At 37.0% G+C, this 22,796-nt stretch overlaps 1 protein-coding gene and 1 long non-coding RNA gene across 5 annotated transcripts; one reads left to right on the forward strand and one right to left on the reverse strand.

Annotated features, from left to right (window-relative positions):
- Positions 1-1,512: 1,512 nt before the first annotated feature.
- On the reverse strand, positions 1,513-15,014 carry LOC111267333 (dolichyldiphosphatase 1). Of its 4 annotated transcripts, none has more exons than XM_022845532.2 (7): positions 14,887-15,014; positions 13,210-14,407; positions 9,676-9,776; positions 8,680-8,861; positions 7,173-7,403; positions 5,837-5,926; positions 1,513-5,608 (listed from the first exon to the last, which is right to left on the reverse strand). In XM_022845532.2, the coding sequence occupies exons 2-7, from the start codon at positions 13,295-13,297 to the stop codon at positions 5,569-5,571; spliced, it is 732 nt and encodes a 243-aa protein (XP_022701267.1). In that variant the 5' UTR covers positions 13,298-14,407; positions 14,887-15,014; the 3' UTR covers positions 1,513-5,568. The 4 variants fall into 4 exon arrangements, with proteins under 4 accessions (XP_022701267.1, XP_022701269.1, XP_022701268.1 ...); XM_022845534.2 differs by lacking the exon at positions 14,887-15,014 and adding an exon at positions 14,795-14,886; XM_022845533.2 differs by lacking the exon at positions 14,887-15,014 and having other exon boundaries at positions 13,210-14,765.
- A 2,228-nt stretch (positions 15,015-17,242) lies between these two features.
- LOC111267334 (uncharacterized) lies at positions 17,243-22,541 on the forward strand. Its single transcript, XR_002684539.1, has 2 exons — positions 17,243-17,367; positions 22,050-22,541. It is a non-coding gene; the product is annotated as an uncharacterized LOC111267334 (long non-coding RNA).
- Positions 22,542-22,796: the final 255 nt, after the last annotated feature.

The following is a 22,796-nucleotide window of genomic DNA, read 5'->3' on the forward strand; positions in this document are numbered from 1 at the left end:
GTTCTCTAGCTTTAAGCGATTTAGCCTTCCACTCCCGGCTAATTCCAGAACCTTCCTGAGTGCTTCCAGCGAAGACCTTCCGTCTTAAATCCGTATCATATACCTCTGAGTAAACCTTTTTTGTATGTTCTATATGCTAGTCTAGTCTATAACCTGCATACCAAAATATTTTTCAAAATCTTCAAAAAGTTGTCTAGTAAACATAAAAGTCTGAAAACTGAGGATGTAACCACCATTTCGGATCTGGGGATGAGATCCAGGCTTGTTCTCGTCCGTACCGTCAGAAAGCATGTCTCCTTGAAAAGTCCGTTTACCAATTCACGAAAGAGAATAGGCCTTTTACGCACGAGTAGTCTAGCCGACTCGTATCTTATCCGGTAGGAGTGAAAGCCGTAATCTAGCTCCCTTATTTTTCGCGATGTAACTTCTGCACTATCCCCGTTTCTACTTAGTGTTCTTCCCCTCCCTTTGCCTGGTTGAAACGGTGATAGAACCAAAACTGTCTCCTTAAACACACCTTAATAAGAGTATGTTTTCTTGTTTGTTTACAGTTCTCCGTTATTTTCTAAGTGCCCTTAATGGACGAGAAGAGTCCTCGTCTCCCCAGCTTGCTCTTTAGCCATGCCATCCCTGTGCTTACTTCTTCTCTCATCTTTTCTTCCCATATAGAATAAATTGACGATGTCAGCGAAGATTGCTAGCAAATGCTCTGTCAGGCTACGGCGTTATGTTAATAATAGCTCTACGTTGCGAGTTTTACGTGTAGTATTCCATCAAACGGTTGGCTTCCAAGCGGAAATGAAGTCAGTTCGAACCTAATCCACAACGTGTCCTTAAACCCAAAAAACAAATACATTACCCACTAAGGTATCATGGGGATGTTATTACCAGTCTTTTCGGCCACGTAGTGACATGCCAAGCCCAACAAAAAAAATATATATCAGTGTATTAATTAGTTCGTGTCACTAATTTAATTCATCGTCAGAGTTTTCGATACATCTTGCATTTGAGTATTTGTTTGCAGTTATTTTTGACTCCAGAATTTGTATACCGTTTGATTACTTCCGAACTGTTAACGAGCCAGCTAAATTCAAATAAACTTATTATTTTTCGACTATATTAGCCATGTACTATTAAATATACATTTTAAATAATAATAGCAAAACTGTTTTATGTACCGTCGTATATTTATGTTTTGGAAAATATAAAAGTAGCAAGGGTATCAAATAGCATCCGAAATATAAATTGCATGCCTAAATATAAACAACATAATATCTAGGACGTTACCATACATTTGAAGTGTGAGTTGACTCCAATCTCATCAAATCGTATTCAAAAGAACAGTTTTTCGCTAATTTCAAACTATCTTTTGCTCAAAGTCGTTCAAACTATGGCAGCATATAGAATAAAACCTTGACTTACATATTTTTTTTTAATGATTTCAATATAATTATTTCCTCAATCTGTACATACTTTTCATGATAATTCTTCATAGAAGTGAATACTATCATATAGAGTTTAACATTATAATAAGTTTATTATCATTATCATCACCGTTATATACAAAACCAAAGCTATTACCCTTGTATCTGTTTATAGGCGTTTGTGTATATCTGTCTGTGTATTTAAATTTGTTTCAGTCGTCGCCCTGTTGTCCCATTATTTTGTCAGCATTAGCTTTGCAATATCAGCTCGTAATCATTATCTGGTTTACATCGCCATGCTCTACTACGATATATAATCACCACTAACAGCATCCTTTATTTACTATCAATACACTTCGGCCGCAAGAGCCTACTAATATTTTCATTAAAAGCGATGTATAATAAAAACACACATTTTCCAATTTACTCTTGACCAGATTCGATAACAAGCTCGAAATATTATTAGTTTCGCCAATATTATCGCCAAATAATAATAAAATATGAATTATGCCAACGGATCTTCTTTATCTGCCTTATCTTTAGCGACTTAAATAGCGAAAACTCTATTGAGAGAGATTAGTAATGATTATTATAATGAAATGGCTGTTTTTCACCTTATTGTCATGATCCCATGGTGAATCTATATTTAGCATGTGCAGGTCTATGACTTTTGTCACGACCGCACCATCAGTATGATTCTATGATAAGAATTTTATTATTTTCTCAATTTCCAATCTTGTGTATCGTCACTGCGTCCATAGCATCCCTATATTATGCTGCCGCTAATTGATAATTACATATACTTTCATGTTATATAATCACCATAATTAACATCGATTTTTAATGACTGAACAGAGTTAGATTTAGATTTGCATTATACGTTTGACAAGACTAATTATCTTTTTCCTTATTTTCTTCTCCCTTCAAACTTTTACTATCTTCTTGATAGATATCGTCACGGTTCTGCCAGCAGTAATAGTTCGCTTTTATTAGCATCGTGGAAGTATTCTTACGAATCAAATAAGAAGTACTGACTACGCTTATATTTCGCAGAAATTCTAATCCGACACCATATGCAATAAAAACCAGTTTTCCTGTGTTTGCCCAGATTCACTTGACCGTCGTTAAATTTCGATTTAGAATTTAGCTTATTCGACTCGTGATGACAGACGATAAAAAAATTCTTCTCAACTTGTAAAGTAAAACGGGCGACTGTGCATACAGGAAATATTCTTTCCGTGTCTCTAGTCCGCTACGATGGCGTAAGAAGTTAAATATGAAACACTGCGAGGTACAAGTTGAAGGTTTGTGAAGGAAGGGTTGTCGTGTACATTTCTTCTCTTCCATTACTGAACCCTTTCATTCTTCATAATACCTATACAAACAACTATCCGTGTATTCATTCAAGAATCAATTCATTCACCGTGTTCCATCAGTTTCTGCAGTTCTTCTCATTTTACATTGCATCATTTCATTATTACACATTCTATCGTTGTGTGACCATCATATAATAAATAGCTTTTTCTATTTCCCTTATTCAGTGTTACTCTCGTTTTCGTTTTTTGAACAATTTTCATCAAGCAGTTTGTAGACGAATACAATGCACAGACCTCATGCCATTTATTACACTCGATCTCCGTTTCTGTAGTATAATAGGAATAATTAATAATAATACCTGCATTCGTATATACCTATGATCATTGCACTATTCGGTAACCCTTCATTCTTCATTTTAGCTCTAATTACTATATCATATCTTGAACATAAGTCTAACTTCGTTATCGTTAATAGTGTCCTTTAAGTCATTAACCATCACATGATTTATCGAATTTTACTAGTTTACTATTTTACTGCTAAATTTGCTCTAGCTCTCCTGCATTCTGTGTCTGATAAATATCTTTGTGACGATTCTCTAATTCTGTAGCATGTTTATCTACACCGAATGAGATACATTGCAGTACATACTTCTGTCTGATGCTTCCACTAGTCCTAAATGACTACTGAAGCTCTCAACACACTGCTATAGATCGAAGTCGAAAACGCTAGCTTTCCCGTTTGACTCTCGACTGTTTATATTATATCTGTTTTAATTTTCTCCTTTTCGTATCGTCGCTGGATTTAGTAGGAAAAACGGTAAACAATAGAAATACGTATACATTTAAGAATAGTACAAAAGGGGTACTAATAAGCTTTTCTACTATTTTGTACTTGTACAAAAAAAAAATAAAGTCAGTGATATTATAGGCATTGATGTAATCTACGTAAGTACATATCAAAACTGCAGTTACCCATTATTAATAAGTGGTTGTAGAGTTGGTCAGAAATGTCCTGCAATCAGACCAGATATATATTCTTGCGCATCCTTTTGTGAAACATTCTGCGGTTTTATTCCATACTTAATTTATGGATCAAGGACCTGCCATATTTAAGATAGTTCGAAAGTAATACCCGCGCTGAAACAAAAGGGTATGTATATTTTAGATGGTAGTGAAGTGTAGTAGTTTTAGAAGTGTTTGAATGAACGGTACGTTGTCGTAGCACTTGCGGTTATGACAAGTCGGTTAAGCTGAACCGCGATGCCGCTAACCGTTTCGATAATTAAATGACATGAACAAGCAATAAATACCAAGTGTAATTACCCGGTTTTTTCTTGTTTAAAGTAGAAGATTAAACGTACGTTTGTAATGGTCTCATACAGTTATACTTAACGTCAAATGCCAAAGCTAAGTTGTATTAACGTATTCGACGAAAAGATTGAGGGTCTTTACAGTAGCTTACTAACGAAGTTTTCCGCGTATTCACAGATCACAGTACTACATAAGCTCGATGATATTTTTTAAATTTTACTATACTCCAGTGCCGAAGCGCATAGTTTCTCATGTCGGCGTTAAGGAATGCGTGAATCTGCGAGTATAGTTGTACCAGATGGTCTTGTTTACTACTGTGATGGTACGTTGTTGCAAATCGTCAATAGAACCGTAAAAAAATAGAGAACAATTATTAAGGAAAATTTTTGGGTAATTTTTAAGGATAATTATGGCAGCAAGTCTTGGTATTATTTACTGTTACGGGGCATTTTCAAGATATTCAGAGTCCAAAAGTAACTTTACGTGTTACTTCTCTACGAAAAACACTTCAATAGATAAAAAAAAAAAAAGAGTATTCAACATTTGCGAGAAAAAAACTTATAAAACGAACTGGCACAACACTATGAAGTCAGGTAAGTATATTTCTCTGTAAATAGACCTTAACTTTCTTTAACAATATCGCGAATTCTTAAGAAATTATATTAGACAGTTCCACTCGATGTCCTTTAGAGTAGCATTGCAATTCACTCAATAATTACTCGAGTGTTACTACCTGCGGTATATTGAGTACAACTCTCTACATTACATAAAACTAGACAACACTTCGGATGTTATTAAAAATGTCTAATACATTTTTATGGTTCTCGCTAACATGCAGAGTAGATATTCATTCCAAGGTAATTTATGTCCTAGTAGTATCTAATTTACAAGCGTGACGACTATACGTTTGGTTCTCTTACATCTTGCTTATTCTAAGATTACAATGGCTTTTCACATTTAATTAGAACTATACTGAAACCAAGGTCGATTGATTATTTTTCTTAAACAGTATCCATGATACCGACATCTTGTACTTCTCCCACGTAGAACTAACATGCTTTATTCGCCAATATTCAATCGTTATTTCTATATATTATAGCAGTTAGTGTTGCTTTGTATTTATGCATTTGCAATTGAGGATGGAATGTCCTTTCCATTTTTGAGTTAAGCTCTTAAGTCAACCGGTTCTCTTGTCTCTCAGCTATTCTTTCTCGAATGGCTGTAATTTGTCAAGAAAATCTTCCTATTCATATGTAATATCCCTCTCCAGACGGCCCCAGAGTTTCTCTAAATGATCGTAACAAATCCCTTTGACCGGTTGTTTTGACTTTTGAGACCTTGATCACGGTTTGACAGCCTTTTCCCTAGTTTCAGGTAAAAAAAAAACCTTGTTGAACAGGTTGTCGTTCGGTCTCGTTTTTAATGCGAACTCAGTTGGCCAAGGTTCGGTGGCTTTTTCGAAAGCTTCCAAATTTCTTAAATAAGTTTTTCGTTAAGGCCGAGTGGAGAAAGTTTTTCTATTGAGATTTCATTGAAGTCAGCTTTCGTTGTCTTGTTCTGTAACATAACATAAACGGAAGCCACACGCTAATGTTAGACCTAAAACGATTCTAAAGAGAGATTAAGAGAACATCGACTCCAGTGAAACTCCATTAAAAAACCCCAAAAGCTACTATTCTATTACCACAGTATGCAGTGTAACGTAATTTAGTCGTTATTGAGTAAGATCAGACATATTAGGACAGTTGTATATTATGACTAATAAAATGTTAACAAAGTGTAAACCTGGATTCTTGTCGATAGGACGTGTACTCGAACCACATCACGTTAGGAATCAGCGTCGTATCTCGCAGCAGCAGCAACTCACTGATTCGCCTGACGAATTTTACGATATACAATAAACCCTGTTAAGTAAGTACTATTCACCTATATAACGCTAGCCGTAAATAGTATCAGAACGACATTTCCTTCTCCCTTTCATAACGACTTAGAAGACGTGGAGCTAAATCTATATAAATAAACCTCTTTATCCACACGTATTGAAAAGAGGCGAAAGGAAATAATTGAAGCTGCATAAGCTCAAAATTATCTCTTGCTACTAAAATATTTTCAAACTCGTGGTGCTTTCTTTACAGTTTCTGATTTATTATTCAATGGAGATAGCAGCCCAGATAAAATAAGCTCTGAGCTTTATGGAGTTCACTCTATTGCTAACAATATTTGTTCTATTAATAAATTTGTCAGCAAGTGACCATGATTATAAGATACAGTAATTGTTTAAAAGAGTATGGACTGGCTGAACTTCGCGGTAGAGCATTTGGGCTTTTTCCGCTCATTTTGTATCAATTGTCTTTGTCTGTGTCTTTGTAATTCACTGAATAGATTCCAGTTCATTTCGACGACATTTTATCTTTAACCGTAAAGAAAGTGGAAAAAGCAGACCTTATGCATTTTGCAGAAGACGAATAGGAACGGACTTACTAATTTATTTTAAGTTTAGTTTTCCAAACTAAACTAAGCGTCAATAAATTAATTCACGCGGGTATTACAAACCGCAGACAAAACGAAAGATAAAACTAGTTTTACAGCGGTCTAGTTAGTTTTAAAGCATTGTAATAAAGAATTTTAGTTACGAAGGCTTCCAACAGCGCTAAAGAACGAAAATATGGGAGCAAACGAGACGGCATGCAGGCAAATACTACGTTATTGAGGGTTTTTAGAAGTAGAGTCAGAACTCGCACAGAGCATCTGATGGGTTGTTCACTACCCCAATACGCTTATTTACATTTGGTTATTTACATTTTCGATAATACTGACTTGTGTGCAACTTTTCCAGTATCCTACATATTTAATTGACCTGACCTCCAACACTGTCTTTCGCCCCAGATTTAAATAGAACATATTTTGCTTCGATATTCTGTCTTAAACGAACAATAGTGACGCTTTAAATAGACTAATATTGCAAAAGTTGCATTGCGAAAACGACATGAATATACTGACCAAAACTTTTTCTTTTTCAGCCATATTTGATTTCAGTTCAAACTTAAACTCTAAGCCGACGGACTATGTACTTATTAAAATACATATAATTGAATAACCACGCGAGAAAGAAAAGTAATACCATGAGCAGATATAGGGGAATAGCGGTGTGAAAACGCAGTGCGTTAATGCGAACCAGGCGCACGCGGCCAAAGCTCCCAATGCTCCTCCAGCCATCACCTGGGCTAACGTGTGGTACTCAAGATAGACGCGCGATGCCGCAACAGCTCCTGCCCAAAAAAAACCTCCAGCGATCAATAGATGCCGCCAAACACCTTCCCACACGGAGTTATTATTGGAACCATGATGCAGCCTGAAATCGTCAAATAGGAATTTTGCAAACAGTGAAATCAAATACCGAAAAAAGAAACCACTCATATGATTAAACGTATATAATGCAATATAACCACAAAGATAAGTATTTACTATTTCGAAGTTATTTAGAAGGCTTAGAAACGTTGATAACATTTGAACTACTTACCATTAGTAGACAATATTTAGTCAACATTTAAGGCTAATGACGAGTATAAGCCGATCATGAGTATAAGTGAGTATTGTCATAGTATCATATGTTTAGCGACAAATGCATCATTTAATGCTAAAAATCAAATCTTGATAACTTTCTGTTAAGTTTCTGTTCTGTGAAAATAAAAGCGTTGGAAGAGTCTGCCGAAGATTGGTGAAAACATTGGGAAGGAAGATTCTCAGCGAAACAATAGTTTGTCATTACTGCAACCTTTTTAAGACCGAAAATTGAGAGATCGAAAAAATCACAGTGGTAATAACTGTATACACTGTAGCTGAAGTGCAAATGCAATACAATAGTTCAGGATAGAAACGCAGGTGGTGCACTTTAAACACAACTTGCGCAACAATCATCTGCAAAAAACCTGCCTGAAGTACATCGTCACTATAAAAAAAGATAGACGCCGGTCTGTATCCCCTACTACAAAAGATTAGAGCGTGAGAATGATATCGAACGGGAAAGAAAACAACTTCGATGGCAATGCCAAATGCATTCGGGTATAATCTGGTGCTCACACTTGCCGCAGCCATCAGGTGCTTTAATTACTACAAGATACAGGCCGAAAAAGAAAAGGGTCAATGTAGCTAGATATCGCGAATTCCTGAAGAATCTCATGAATGAAAGGCACAACAATCGACGGTGAAATTACTCAATGACAACGCACAACCCTTCAATCGAATCGAGCATGACAGAACCAAGTGGCAGCTTCAGCTTTAACCATTTTCAAAATGCAATCTGTTTGATTTCAATTGCTTACGTGTCTCTAAAACGATAGGTGATGTAACGGATCTTTTAACTTTATAACTAGGTAAGATATGGTGTACGAAAATCGCAAGTTCACAACCGCTGAAAAATTGCCAAAGCACTGTCTTCAATGTGTAGAAAATGAAATGGAATACACACAACATTTTCTAAAACATCATTGTTGTACTTTATGTCGTTCTAAAGCCACTCAAGTTTTTGGACTAGTAGTTTCAGACAACCTTATTTAAAACACATTTAATATGATATTTGGCTTCTTTACACAGGAATGTTTATTGTTATTGCCGGCAGTAAGTCTTACCTGAAGGTGATAAAAAACATGAGATAGGTTGCCACAAACCACATGAACTGGGAGTGGCTTGAAGGCATCCCAAACTCTACGGTCATCTCTTCCTGTCGCTTCAAAGGTCGAGGTTCCCGAATTAAGTGCTTCAACGTGTAGTTCATTACCTCATTTAAGAGTATACCGGAAGAAAACGTTATCTGCGATGGAATTAGCCAACAAACGTAAAGAAAACATTAAAATATGAAACGTGTACAATGAAAAGGCAAACAACATTTACTATCAAGCCAAACTCTAATTCAACTGGATGCTTTACACGTTTATTTTTCTTTGAGCAAGGTTCATTAATGTAAAAGACCCTTAACAATACTGTTTGATCACGCTGATCAAATGGTACAAGTCGCTTTCCACGTTCGATTTGAAGTAAATGCGTGAAGCAATTATGAATACAAGAAAACAGTACAATAAAGTCGCATTAAATGAATTGGACTGCACTTTGGTCACAATCGAAAAAAGACTGTAGTTAAAGGGCTGCTCGTTAAATAATAAATGCTCATAAAATTATTTAATGTTAATTACGCCAAACATTATAATAGGCACTAATACGAAAGCCACAGTTTTTCGCTTACAACAGTTCGTCGTCCAACAAACTCTGTCGAGCCGCATTTGCGGTAAAAGGAAATGCAATTAACATAAGCAGGCTTCTACTTTATTATTTTTTAACGTTTTAAATGACTGCCTTTTCATCTATATTGTGTTTTAACACAGAACACAGTACTAATCTTTTTCCATACTTATTTTGTAAGTATGGAAAAAGATATAAGCATTTTTTTGCATAATGCTATCGGGTGACTTTGACATTGTTATCTGCCTGTTGTGTGATTCAACATACAGCAAAATGTAAATTTCCTCAGTGAAAAAGGAAATGACATTTTATAAACCACAAAGCTCTCGTAATGAAGAGAACCTTTCTAAATCTGTTTTGTCATTTGTTCATTAGTTAGCAAATCTTACCGTGTGCAAATCTCTGCGAAAAAGGATGAGCGTGAGCATGCAAACGGCAATCCCCAATGGGGACAGTGAGATGAACGCCAATAGCTTCCCAAGACTATCACCTTCAATAGAATAAGAATTAATACTTTCAATTAGACTTCAGACAATCAAAGGAAAGGTTACAATGCACTAAGGGCTAGTAAATTCTGACAGCTATGTCCTCATTTTGCACTATACACATCAAATGTTATATAAAGGTGCACATCTTATTATCCTCTTACTAACCAAGTAGTAAGCCTTTCTTGATATTCCTTTGTAAATTTAGTAGCATATATCAGCTGAAAACAAGTCGAAAAAAGAATATATGTACGTATATATGTTACGGTCAAACCTAAAAATAAAGAAACAGTTTCTAGCTCGGATGGTGGAAGCTTTAGCCGTTAGTCTCAGATCAGCGGCCAGTTAAATCGCGGTAAGAAGCAAGCCGGTTATAAGTCAGAGCGCCGCAAGAGGCAAGATCCCGGAGCAGCTATTAGTATCGGTAGTGGCGTATGCTGGTTGCTAGTCTACATGGTCGTCGGTATTGAAGTAAAATATATACACATGCAACTTATTTCCCAATGCAATTGAGCAACTACAATTACTGTTTATGCAGAAGATGGTTCTATAATGCGAATACTCAATCACACTGCATGATGTTCATAGAGAATGATTTCGTACTGTTTATTCAGAGAACTATAACCATCGCACCTGTGCGCTGAGGGGTTAAAATAATGCGAACAAGGCAATGGAAGTCAACTGAGGCAGAAGTTCCTCGAGCAGTACCTATACGATGGCAACAAGGATGAAGGAAAACGTAACGGATTGCTGTTACCCAATATAATTTTCTGTCAAATTGCCTTTAGTCACATATTGACACATATTTTGTTATAGAATTATAGTATAGTTAGATAAGACATGCAGCTGATCCGTAAGTCCGTAAGCAATAGAATTCCAACTAGCGGAGTAGTTTTCACAACTTGCTAACCACTTATGATTTTCGAGTAACATGTAATGTTTTATTTCGATTTATTCTACTTATTATTAATGTTGAATAACCAAATTTCGTCTATTGAGTAAAAAAAAGTGCGAATCTTGACTCCGAAAAACCGATCTTTAATAATAAAAAATATCTTTAGTAATACATATTTATTAGCCTATTTGTAGTGCCAATTTCTTTTCATTAGCTTCCAAGCCGACATTTAGTTTGCGTTTTAATATTTTGAACAAGTAGCTTATTATTTAGTTTACTCTAGCTTAAGTTAGCACAAAAACGTTCAAGTGTTTGACTTTTTAGAGCCACGTCTTGAATATATTTGGAATCATTAAACGAACGTTTTTTTCACTAGAAACAATTTAGCAGACCGACTCTGACACCTAAGCAGTAAATGTAAAAAGCAAGACCATATATAGCGAACGTGAGTTGTAATTGATTAAATTGCCTGGCAAAAAGCAACCGAACTTCCAATCACTGGACTGCTTTTATCATTAGTCCGTTATAGGGGCAAGACTTAAATGTTTCGCCTTTTATGTTCGGAATTACCGTTAGCTACGATGTTAGACGGCTCAACACGAGCATTGCGTTTAATCATCGTGTCTAACATGCGTCTCACATTTATCCCTAAGGTTCAAGAGCAGACTCGTGAGCCATCATAGTGAATCAATGAACCATCACAAGGTTTCACTGCGGAATTTGTATATTGTAGTCAAGACAAGCAGTTCGTTAACATTCAGAAACTAAATGTCTTTAATTTTAAAGGTAGGTCGTACGCGTAAGTAAGTACGCGTAGGTAAGTAGCGGAACCAGCAGTCAGGATGTATAATACGTTAACTGAAGCAAGATTTTAGCTGGGAGCACGCTCAGTTAGCCCCAAGATGTTCTTGAACTTCCTTCAAACATTTTTTGAATGATACATTTAAAATCCAAAAATCTTCTTTCTGACTACGTCAAAAAATGCAGAAGGTAGTCAGTACAATCAGTCATTAAAATATTAAGATCACGTACCTTTTTTAGTATTTAAGGATGCATAAAACCTCAAGGCATACTTGCCACTTATGATATACGCTACTTTGAGAACAACTTTCCAGCTGGCAAGCCAACGAATTCTGAGCTGCTGCAAGTAAATTGTAATTTTTAAAAGTCACTATAAGAACTATATATCTAAATATAATTTATTAATTCCATGTCTCTCTTGGAGATAGTCAACTCAGTTAATCATTTAATTTAATATCGTCTTGTATTATATCATCTTGTCTTAAATCAACGACTCGCAACCGAGCATCACTTGGAAATCAGTCAAAATGGCCAGAGGCGCTTTGTCTGTTAGTTCTGCTACGTTGATCCATTTGTACATTGTTTCTTCGTATAACAAAAAAGGGTCCTTCGATAACGATAGTTCTCAAGTTGACGAAGCTTTTACCCCTCTTGATAATTTTTCACCAGTACTCTGATAAAAAGGAAGAACTGCTAGTAGATACTCAGAAAAACCAGTTCAGTAATTTTATATTTCCTTCGTTTATTTCAACCTAAGACGTTATACAAGATAAAATAGCATGGTTGAAATGTCGCCTTTATTGCATACCGCTATCATATGATCTGAATCTCACAGATCGAAAATACACAAGTGACATACAGGTTCAATGGCTTGCTCTTTATACGCTTTCGGTGACAGATTTAAAAATAGTTGTTTTTTTGTTATATTTGAACGGATTGTATTGTCATAGATTAATATTTGTAATTTCATGCACATATGAATACACTAAAAAATTTTACTACATATATGTTCGAAACATTGTGATACATTTATAAGAATCTTTCATACAAAAATAATTTATAAATGTTCAAATTCTATTAAAAATGAGTTGACAATGACGTATGCTTTTTATTTAAATGTTTCTAATTTTTTTGTTAGGCAATACATTAGATTCAAGAGTCAACCTCTTTCTAACGCAGACTAACTTTTGAAACAACTGGATTTAGCATCTTATTAGTTATTAAAATTAGTTAACAAAAACAGGTGTTCGAATGGTGAGAAATATACCAATTTGTGAGAAGAAAATGGTGTAACTTTTGGAAAATCTTTTATGTCAAACATTTTTTACGTCCGCTTGCCAATTGTATTGACTGAGCCTGTAAATAACTGAACTAAGATAGGTGAATTGCGCATTGACATATGAACATTTCATCCAAAGGTGTATTAGAGAACTTTTAATCATCAATGCATAGTGAGACTCATTCTAAATGGGTGAATTATCTTATAAATAGGTAGATCACATTTGTTACATCATGCGAATTTGTATCACTTAGGCTTACCGTTAATTCAACTATCTTCTAAAGTTTTAGGCTAATTAGAAGGACGAGCGTTTGAACAAATGTTTAGTGTTACGTGTGGCGTATTTAAATATCTTTATCATTTGATTAAATAACTTTATATGTATCAATTACGGCACGACGCTTGTAAAATAGAAGAATTAAAGCGTGGATTTGCAGGTGATAGATAGGAACATCTTACCTACCTTTAGGGTATTGGACGTGGGTAAGGCTGAACGAACTCCATTCGATAACTGACGGACTGCTAGGCAACTGCCCGGTGACCACCTCCATGATTCCTTCACTGGAGGTGCTTATCAATTTCGTCCGCCAATGACAGGCACTAACAAAAACTAAATAAGCGAATGGCCGCTGCACGAAACAATCAACGCCAGGCCCTCACTTCTTCTCTACACTAGAGCCTTGTAGCCTTTGTGGTTATTACTAGTTTAATCAATTCGAAACTGATTCTTTTTATTTTTGCTGCTATAGGCGGTCCTACCTTGATTCCGCTAACGACCTAAACAATGCACAGTTAAACCTATTACCTGATAAACAACAGTTGATTAGCTAAATCGACCTGAATCAAGCCGATGTTCTCAAATCACGCAGTTTTGGTAAAGAACAACTGTTTTACAGAAATTCTCACAGTATTTCTTTCAGGTCGCATGAAAACTCTCACAGGTAGGCACGCGCACATGCACATATATAAGAATGTAAGAGGCATGAATTAATGCCCTGCTGTTCTGTACATTTTATTACAAAAACAGACACATCATATACAGCTGATTCGTAGACGTTTTTTCTGGTGCACCGTCGAAGTTCGCTGAGACGATTGCGATAGACACTATGTCAATTGATCTTTCCTTCTATCTGTTGATCGGTAATGACTTCCTTCTTCTCGGTTCTCGAGCAATCATTTAACATAGGGAATACAATCTCGTTTTTGGTCCTAACAACAAAAATGTGATAACATGAAATGTGTCCTTTCCCTTTGACAGTAACCGCCGACCGCGAAAAAGCGGACACTGTACTGTACCGTCGAATACCACTCTTTCAACTCACTGTTCAAAATTTCACTTCCTCGACCACGATCACCATGACTATTATTCGCTTGTCAGAGCCTTTTCAGAATTTAAAACTCTCTCGTCACTTGCAGAATGTTAACTACCATGTTCCTCTCCTGATGAGGTCGTTCAGTGATATTTCTATAAAATCGCGTTTGTTTTTTTTTTCGTTGAAGCTATATTACTCACGAAATCTTGTTACAACTAACGTTCATGCTGTTGTTGTTGTTTCCCGTGTTGAGGCATAGTCGTTTTATTCTAAATTGACCGCGGTCTCCTATCGGGCAATACGAATTGGCAATGGACGAGGCAGCACGGATCAGCGACAATTCGCTTACTGTAAAGAGAGACGACAACAGTATACGGGGCGATCAGCAAAGCAACAACCTATGATATCGTAAACGTCGTCTACTCCGACTCAGTCGCCTGTTCTGTCTTCTTTCAATACGGCGAACGACGATACGGCACGGACAGAGCACGTCAGAGGAGGCGCTGGCATAAATGTAGTACTCACTACCAGTAGCGGCCACTAATCAGCCGACAACATAGACTGTACAATATAGGCAGGATAACAGACTCTTGTACAATAAGAACGACGCATCGTCACTCAGCTACCTATCCCAAATACTTACTCATAACACAGACTTTCACCCTGTAGTACTCTCTCCCACCCCTGACGCGCAGCGTCGTAGCGCGATGTTTTATTTGATTTGTCGTGACTTACCTCCGTTTAATGACGCTCGGCACCGCTTCAGCTAGTACTATTATGACTATGAACCTTTACCTGAAAGCTATCTTTAGTACTTTTAAAAATACCTTTCATTTCAGTTCGGAGCGGTGATGTCGATGGCATTCACGGATGCTCGAAGTCCGATGCAATTGCAAGCGAATTTCAACTTGTCGAATGCGTGCGGTCAATGAATGGATGAATGACTGTTTACCACCAACCGTTATTCCAATGATGTGGGCGGCTAGCTTGAAATGGGAAAGGAAAAAATAGCAGCGGCTAACGACGGCTGTATTGCTTGATAACAAGAAATTATCGCCTTTGAAACCTGTATTAGTATGTTCGAATGAGAGCTACTGAAGAATATAAATAGTTATCACTATAATATGTTTTTATGTGTTTCTAAGATCATAACATCTTTGAATTCAGTTTATTTTTTTTTGTTGTTCTCAGTTTTGTCGTGAAACCATAGGGTAGTTCAAGTTCATGTCCACCATTTTAGCACGCAAGACTTGCTACAGCTGGATAAGATTTGTGCCACATAGATAAAATCTGGCTTAAATTATCAATAGTGGGAGTCGTTTTGTTTCATCTATGAGCTAAGCCGAACCAGCTAAATAGTTAAAATTAATAATTTTATATAATTCGAATAATGATACAGCTTTATAAGAAGCTATGATAATTACTATGGGGCACACATATAATATATACTCGTTTGTAAACCTAAAAGATAGGAAAAATTAGCACACGGACAGACACACGTAAAGTCGTACATTTCATCTCTAAACAAGCCAGAAAGATACCTTATGCTGCTTGAAAATCAACGAAACACGGCTCGTGTATCTCTCATATACTAATTTACAAAGAAGAAATGCTTGCTCCAATATACCTTATACCAGTCGTAGTTTGAAAAGGTCGTGTTGGGAGAAAAATATTTAAATAAAAGCGGCTTATACAGCCCAGAAAGAGACAAATATATATATACATATATTTGTTTCGTTCGACAGTCCATATCTTTGTTTAATACTATTACAGACTGTCTGGAGATCTGACGTTACCAGGTCAGCAAGTCAACCGGACATCTTAATTTGTGCTTGCTTTTTTACGTTATCTGGATGTCCGCAAAATATATAAGAAATCTTTTGTCCTTTCAGCTAAAGCTCTGTAAACAGTAGCGCTTACAAGATCTTGGCGAACAGTAATATAGGCTATCGTGCGTAGGGCGTCATCCTTTTTGTTCTCAGGAAATCTAGAGAATCGTAATAAAAACAATAAGTTACATACAATTTACTACTTGATATACAACCCAACAGAAAAAGTGCGCTTTTTATGTACCGAAAACGGTAACGAAATGGCTATGGATATTGTTACTACAAACAGTATAATAGACTCAGAAACGCAAATCGCATATAGTAGTGGTAGTAGTAGTAGGTGATTTGATACATAGCAACGTTAAACAGAACACCACTGCGAAATACCAGTAGTACTTCGTATTATCAGAACCGTAAACGCTTTGCAGCCGTAGCACTAACAGAAACGATCCCCAAGGTCCTCAAGGTTGAAGAATGATGAAAGGCTTATTCGTTATACAAATGAATTGGGAGATATAACCGTCACTGCCTGGAAAGCAAAGTGAAAAATGATACTGTATAAGAAATCGAGAGCCGCCGATAGGTATGTTGTCCCAATAACAAACGGACTGACACTCTCGGAGGAAGATTGACCTACTACACGACATAAGAACTTCTATAGATACTTGCACTGTATACCTAAGGCCCGTTCGTCGACATCCGTACACAGTAGCTGCGATATCAAAGACACCAGTTGTCTTGCGCTGGAACTGGCGATGGGCTAGACTGCTGAACGGAAGTCCACGCAAGCAGAGGGCACCAATTTCCGCCACCTCGTTCGGTGCATTTGTGAGAGGGCTGAAAAATAGGATCAAGGATAACAGTTAGTCTGTATCGGCTAAGAAGGAAGCAGTAGAGAAGGGAAGAGTTGAGCAACTGACAAACTAAACAGAGGAAACGGGAAATGCAATTAGCAAAGAAGGGATGGGATCTGATGAGCATTTAGCTTAAGACACGCGGGATATTCCTACGCAGTCAGTTATGTTGGAATAGCGGGAAATTAGAATCCGCATGGGACTAGCGCGGCTGGCAAGCCTTACTTAAATCTTACAGAGACCCGACGAATGCATGTACAAATCTACTAGTTATTTCCATAAGCAGCGGTTTGAAATTATATTCGAATCGATTACATTAAGTATACGCGTTTCTGGTTTGGTAAGCGACGGTCACAACAATGATAAACAAAGATCACCAATCCCTTAACTTTCTAAGTTAACCATAAGTCACAATGTATGCTCCAGTTTCTCTTGCAACAAATCACACATCCTGCTGTCAGAAACTCGTGCTTTGATAATGAATAATGTATAAAAAAAAAGAAAAAAAAAAGGATTGTGTGCCTGTGTATGCCTATCAGCACGAATGGAGACAAAAATTAGAACTAGAAAAATGTTCAATGAGCACAGCTGAAATTATAGCTCCAATCCAATTAAAATCCAATCAGTAAGTCTATTCACACACATTGTTTGGAGTACGCCATACTATCTTCAGTTAAATACGAACATCTTTTAAATTAAAACAGATTATTTTGCAGAAATGCTGAGGAAAAAATGTTAGCATGAAGGTCAATCGGTTTGTGTTTTTAAAGCATTAAGCGAAGTTGTTTTTTTAGGAGCCAGTTTAAAGTGAGATATTAATTGCCTTAGATCGATCAATGCTGTATGCTTTCTATTTCTCTCAACAAAATCAATAGGTTAAAAGACAAAGTCCCGCAAAAAAGTAGCTAACTCTTACATCACACTATACAAATGATAAGCTTCAGCAGTACGGATAACCTTTATCTGTCACTAATATTCAGTCTCCTCCATGGTTACTGAGTGATTTCGTTGTTAGGTCATAGATATAAAGAACAAATGATATAATAATTGAGGTACTTTTTTTTGTTTATCTTTAAAAACAACTAGGGTGCAAAAGGTGTTACTGTATGATCAAAATTTGAGACGTCACAAATAAAGTGTTTATATATGTTATTCTTGGAACATTAGCTAGATGTAGTTGCAGATATCGATCGACCCATGTCCTCAAAACAGATCAAGATTAATGAGTGCTGGGGCTTTGTTCGGAGATAAACCTTCTGAACATCTATTGTTCGATTGTTTAACAGAATATCCAACAATGTTACTTATGCACTCTGCTCAAAGCACAAAGCAAGAACCTACGTTACTCTTTAGTCCTTTATTTTATCCTAAGCGTATAAATGTGCGACAAGTATCACATGTCAAAAAGGATTAGACATTAAGTTGGTCTGTTAATAATACATAAGTTTAAGCTGCGTTTTTTTTTATTATGAAAGGTGAATTTCTTTGAAGAATTAAGCGGTACTCTTTTTAGGTATAATTACACTTTTACAAGGACATGACCTCTTGCCATAAGAGCCGCGATTCTGTAAATGTTTCGGAACATCTTATCCTTATCTTAACCGTTATAAGTATCTTAACCGCGTTAAAGCTGAAGTTCGATAGCGAACTAAATACACTTCAGAACAGCTTGACCAGCCAGGATTGTAACTTTATCGTTAACACAAAACGTCTGTCCACTGTACACATCTATTGCATTAATTTGAGCGAGAAATCAGAAAACGTCCGTCCAGACCACCATCGAATATTTTGACATGTTTTTATGTGTGATTCTTATCACAGTATAACTGCAAGTGACGGGAAGATTATTTAACTCTGCCTAACGTCAGTATAACAAGGAGGCAACATTGCATCCTTTTTCTTTTTGCAGCTAATATACCTACAAATATCTATTGTATACATCAAGCATCAAAAGAAGATACTTTGGGCCACCGGTTCTTTAAGCTTCCTTGAAATGAGTCACTAGAGTGTAGTGCGCTAGCTTCTTTGAGATGGAATGTCCTATATCACTCGCCCGTAGAAAAACCATTAGGCTATTTTGCGGTGTTACTTGGGTACTTAAACCGACCATTAAAGTTAAAAGAGAACGTTTAACGTGTCTCTAAGTTAAGTAGGCAAATACGTCACCTCGTGCGTTATCATGGAGACGGGCAATAAGCAATGCTTGACAGCAAATAGCGGACGTTGAACTTGAAACAATCATGTGAAAAAAGTTTTGTTTGCGCATTTTTTTTGCCGCGCAAGTAGTACACATCGTGCACTACGCGTTCATAAGGCTGACTCAAATCTTAAATTAAAATTGAGCTATAGCATGTTGAGCGAAGCCAGCCATAAGTCCAAACTGAAATTTCTATCTCCTATGTATATATATACCCATAGTCTAATGTACGTAATGACTGTCCAGTATTCAAGACCTGAAACACAACGGCAAAATGATTTTACTACAATAGGTTTTTTGAGCCTATTCGCGAAGCATACGATAGCATACTGTGTTTCCTTCACCGACTTCGATTCGTCGTTGTTTTGGTAAAACATGTATACGACGTTCATGCGTAGTGTAGATTCCGACGACTAGGCTTAAATCAACGATTTTGGCTATTCCAGTTGGATGCTTTACCGGGTAAGCAACCGAGTCGAAGTGTGTAAAATTACCATATTTTATATATTTGAAACAAATATTTTATTTATATTTCTGTCACTCACATGTAAATGCTAAAATATGGGTTCAGAAATTATAAATTCATTAAAAGTTGTAGATGACGTAAGACAGTATTAACGTGAAGTTTCAGCAGTCATGCTCATGGAAAGTGATCATAAAGTAGTCCCACAGCGCGTATTAACAGGAGTCATCTCGTTAATGTCTACTATAAACAAACGGACAATGATGACGCCCACGCATGAGATATGTCATTTTTCTATTCTTTCGTTTTTTTTTCTTTTTGTGCCAGCCATCAGAGCACCAACGGGGATGAATGTAGTGTCTTGGAGCCTAAATGTCTTGCGTTTTGCGTCCGGCAGGTCCGTTAGGCATTTTATGAGACGGCTGGCCCCCAGCAGGAACCGACGTGCGTCTATGCCCAGGTTCCATCATGTTACCTACTTTGCTATTACGGGGACACCAACGTTTCATTCGCTAAATTTTCCCTTTATGTGCACAAATGAATTGATTGTACGCTGATGTTTCTAGCAGATCATATATACTTTTGCTAAATCAAGTTCTGACAAACAGCGGCAATGGCCAGAGTTGGTAAACCGAAGTGCATACTCCGTGATGGTACAGGTGTAACATGTTTTCTCACTCAACTTCGTAGCCCGTGAAGTGGACCAAAGTCGAAGCCGGGCGTGGACGTATTCTGTGTTGACTAGAAGTCAGCTATCTTAAGCAGTATCGATATGTTGCGTTTTTTGAGTTTTAAACTCTTAGTTGAAGTCTGCGATTGTCCACACAGAGGCTGAATGCACCCACTGCTCGCTGAAGCTGAACACAACAATGTTGATATATCGGCTCATATGCATGCTGGCTCTCGGGTGTTTTGTGCCGGTCACTAAAAGTTATAGAGAAAGGCGAAAGATTGAGTTGGTCGGCCTGAAGCACCACCATAATTTAAATAGATTTCCAGCTTTTCGTACAGCATTGAATATCGCACGAAAATTTAAATAAACTAAAATACTTTAAAGGATTGGTTTCCTATTAGAACCTACTGCATTTACTTATTTATTTATCTTTTTCTACATTTTTGCTCCTGGTCTGAGCATTCTTAGGTTAATATAATTTACGTACGGCATGACACTAGAGTTCAACTTATATAATGTGAGCTGAATGTGAAACCCAACGAGTTAACTTCATTTCGTAGAAACAACTACTCGCTGGTTTTCTGTTCTTTACTTATATATCGCCCGGTGCGAGCACGGGTCTTCATAGTAATTTTTGTACTGCGATTTAATAAAAAAGAATTGCAAACGCCGCCGGACCAGTTCGTCAAGACTACCGTGGTCACTACCTCAGACGCATCAAATCTTAAAACTACATCAAGTAACACTCTGCGAGTATGAACAAGTAGGCACTGCTCGACACCTTCATTGCTGATAAGGTCTGACTCGAAGCCTAATAGCAGATAGAGACCTCGAAGTTGTGTCCAAACAGATCATATATCTAAATTCCGACATTGTATGTCTAAATATGTAGGAAAGGTCTAAATAATATCTAATACTATAGGTGAGGCGCCTATGAAACCGGGGATCCATTAGAACCTATATGCTGATCAAATGTACTAATGATAATTTTTCTTCTTTGCAACAAAATTCGGCATGATTTGAGCCTGTGTCACTTGTGTATATAATATGTGTCTTCTTCTCAAATACAGGCCTCTGATATTACTATGAATCATTATCATGTTTATGTACTCCTTAAAAATCACATAGGTATATCAGATTATTTCCAAATATCTTCCATCGACGCTTATGATACGCTCTAACACATACCACAATATCGAGGGTTTTTGGCAGTTTTCACTTCAATTAGATTGCTGTTTGTCTGAGCATTCTCAGAATCAGGTCAAGGAAACCTGGTCGTCTTTCGTCGACATTTTGCATTAAAAAAATGATATTCAAATAATCAGTTTCGATGACAACAGCTTAACACCCCAGACCCTTACTTACCCTAATGTAGAGAATTAAACTTCCGTCTATTCGAACGGTGCATGCTATTGGCAAAATCTCTAGCGTTTCCGAAGGATCAGAGCTGACCGACTGTTCAAAATTTTAAAGGTCAAAAAGGTTTGAATAAAGCATATGTGACAGCCTTATTGTGGTCGGATTCTTAGGGCCTAGTGAATTTGCGCACCTCTCTTAATGTGTATTGCGCACGTATGTGTTGCATTTATCGATTCGCAAGTATCCGACAAAGTTTTTCTCAACGGGCAGCCAGCACAAGTTGATTTAAGCTCTACCATCTGCGTACAATTAGCTACTTGAAATATATTGATGAAACAAACATTAAAGTGCTAAGCGTTGTAGTAAATCTACATACATTTCGGTCTAGGTTCAAATCTGACTCTGAGCTTTATGAGTTCAGAACAATTGCAGAAACTATGAGTAAAACTCTTGATGTTATTAACTTAGATAATTTCTACACTAATGTCGTTCAATACCGCGAAATTAAGAAATACCTCAATGAAATGCTCATAGCGTAAAAAATAAAAAAAAAAACCTGTCTTTTAGCATTCATGGTGCTCATAGTATTTTTTTTTGTTTTCGGGCTTGTTTTAGACTGTACAAATGGAGACAAGTCTCTTTCAGATGTTCGTTGTTCGAGTTTTGTTAAACGGACCTGCCGCTACTGGTGCCAGAACGCTTAAAGAGCATGACCTACTTTTGCATGCTCACAACTTCAACGATAAGAGGAATGGTCATCCTCCTTTCTAGCCGGTACGATTTTATAAGCATATCAACGACATTGTTTTTATCAGCATTTGAGAAGCTCTTGGCCACGAAAAGAAGCGGATAGGTCCAAGCCGAACCGTGATCGACGAGAAGGGAAGGGGCAGGCTATGGAGAACGCTTGATTTTTTAGTCAAGCTATGAGATGTCAAGCCGTGTTTTCTGAAGCGCAACCAAGGAACGCCGATAGCACAGCCTGCAACTACAGTATGAAGGTTTAGAATGCATTAGAAAATATAGTAGTCCTTAAATTAGCATGCCTATTTAGGCAACTGTCGTGGAAATAAACTGACTGATGAGCCACCACACGGTCGGGCGTAATACTGATCTCCTTTTTCGTTATGACAATCATAGAGTTTCAATGCACGAGTATCAAAATATAGGGCCATTGTTGATGTAGTAGCTCGATCTGAAATAATAAAAACGGTCGTTCTGAACCTCCTACCTCCACGCCGAAATCGTACATTAAACATTAGGTGTCTTTTACAGGAACCTTTTGCACCGTCTCGTGGAAAGGTTTGTATCGTCGGTTTGTAGGTTTCCTTGCGCGAGACAGACAATGTCGTTAGTGCAGTG

The sequence above is a fragment of the Varroa jacobsoni genome, unplaced genomic scaffold, assembly GCF_002532875.2.
Source record: "Varroa jacobsoni isolate VJ856 unplaced genomic scaffold, vjacob_1.0 scaffold_1170, whole genome shotgun sequence".
Taxonomy (NCBI): Eukaryota; Metazoa; Arthropoda; class Arachnida; order Mesostigmata; family Varroidae; genus Varroa; species Varroa jacobsoni.

Coding starts and splice junctions, on each gene's coding strand:
- LOC111267333 (XM_022845532.2), bottom strand. CDS start 13,297: ATGGAGGTGGTCACCGGGCAGTTGCCTAGCAGTCCGTCAGTTATCGAA. Junction 8,862..9,675: donor TTCGCAGAGATTTGCACACG/GTAAGATTTGCT, acceptor ATTCCATCGCAG/ATAACGTTTTCTTCCGGTAT. Junction 5,927..7,172: donor TTCCCCTATATCTGCTCATG/GTATTACTTTTC, acceptor AAAATTCGTCAG/GCGAATCAGTGAGTTGCTGC.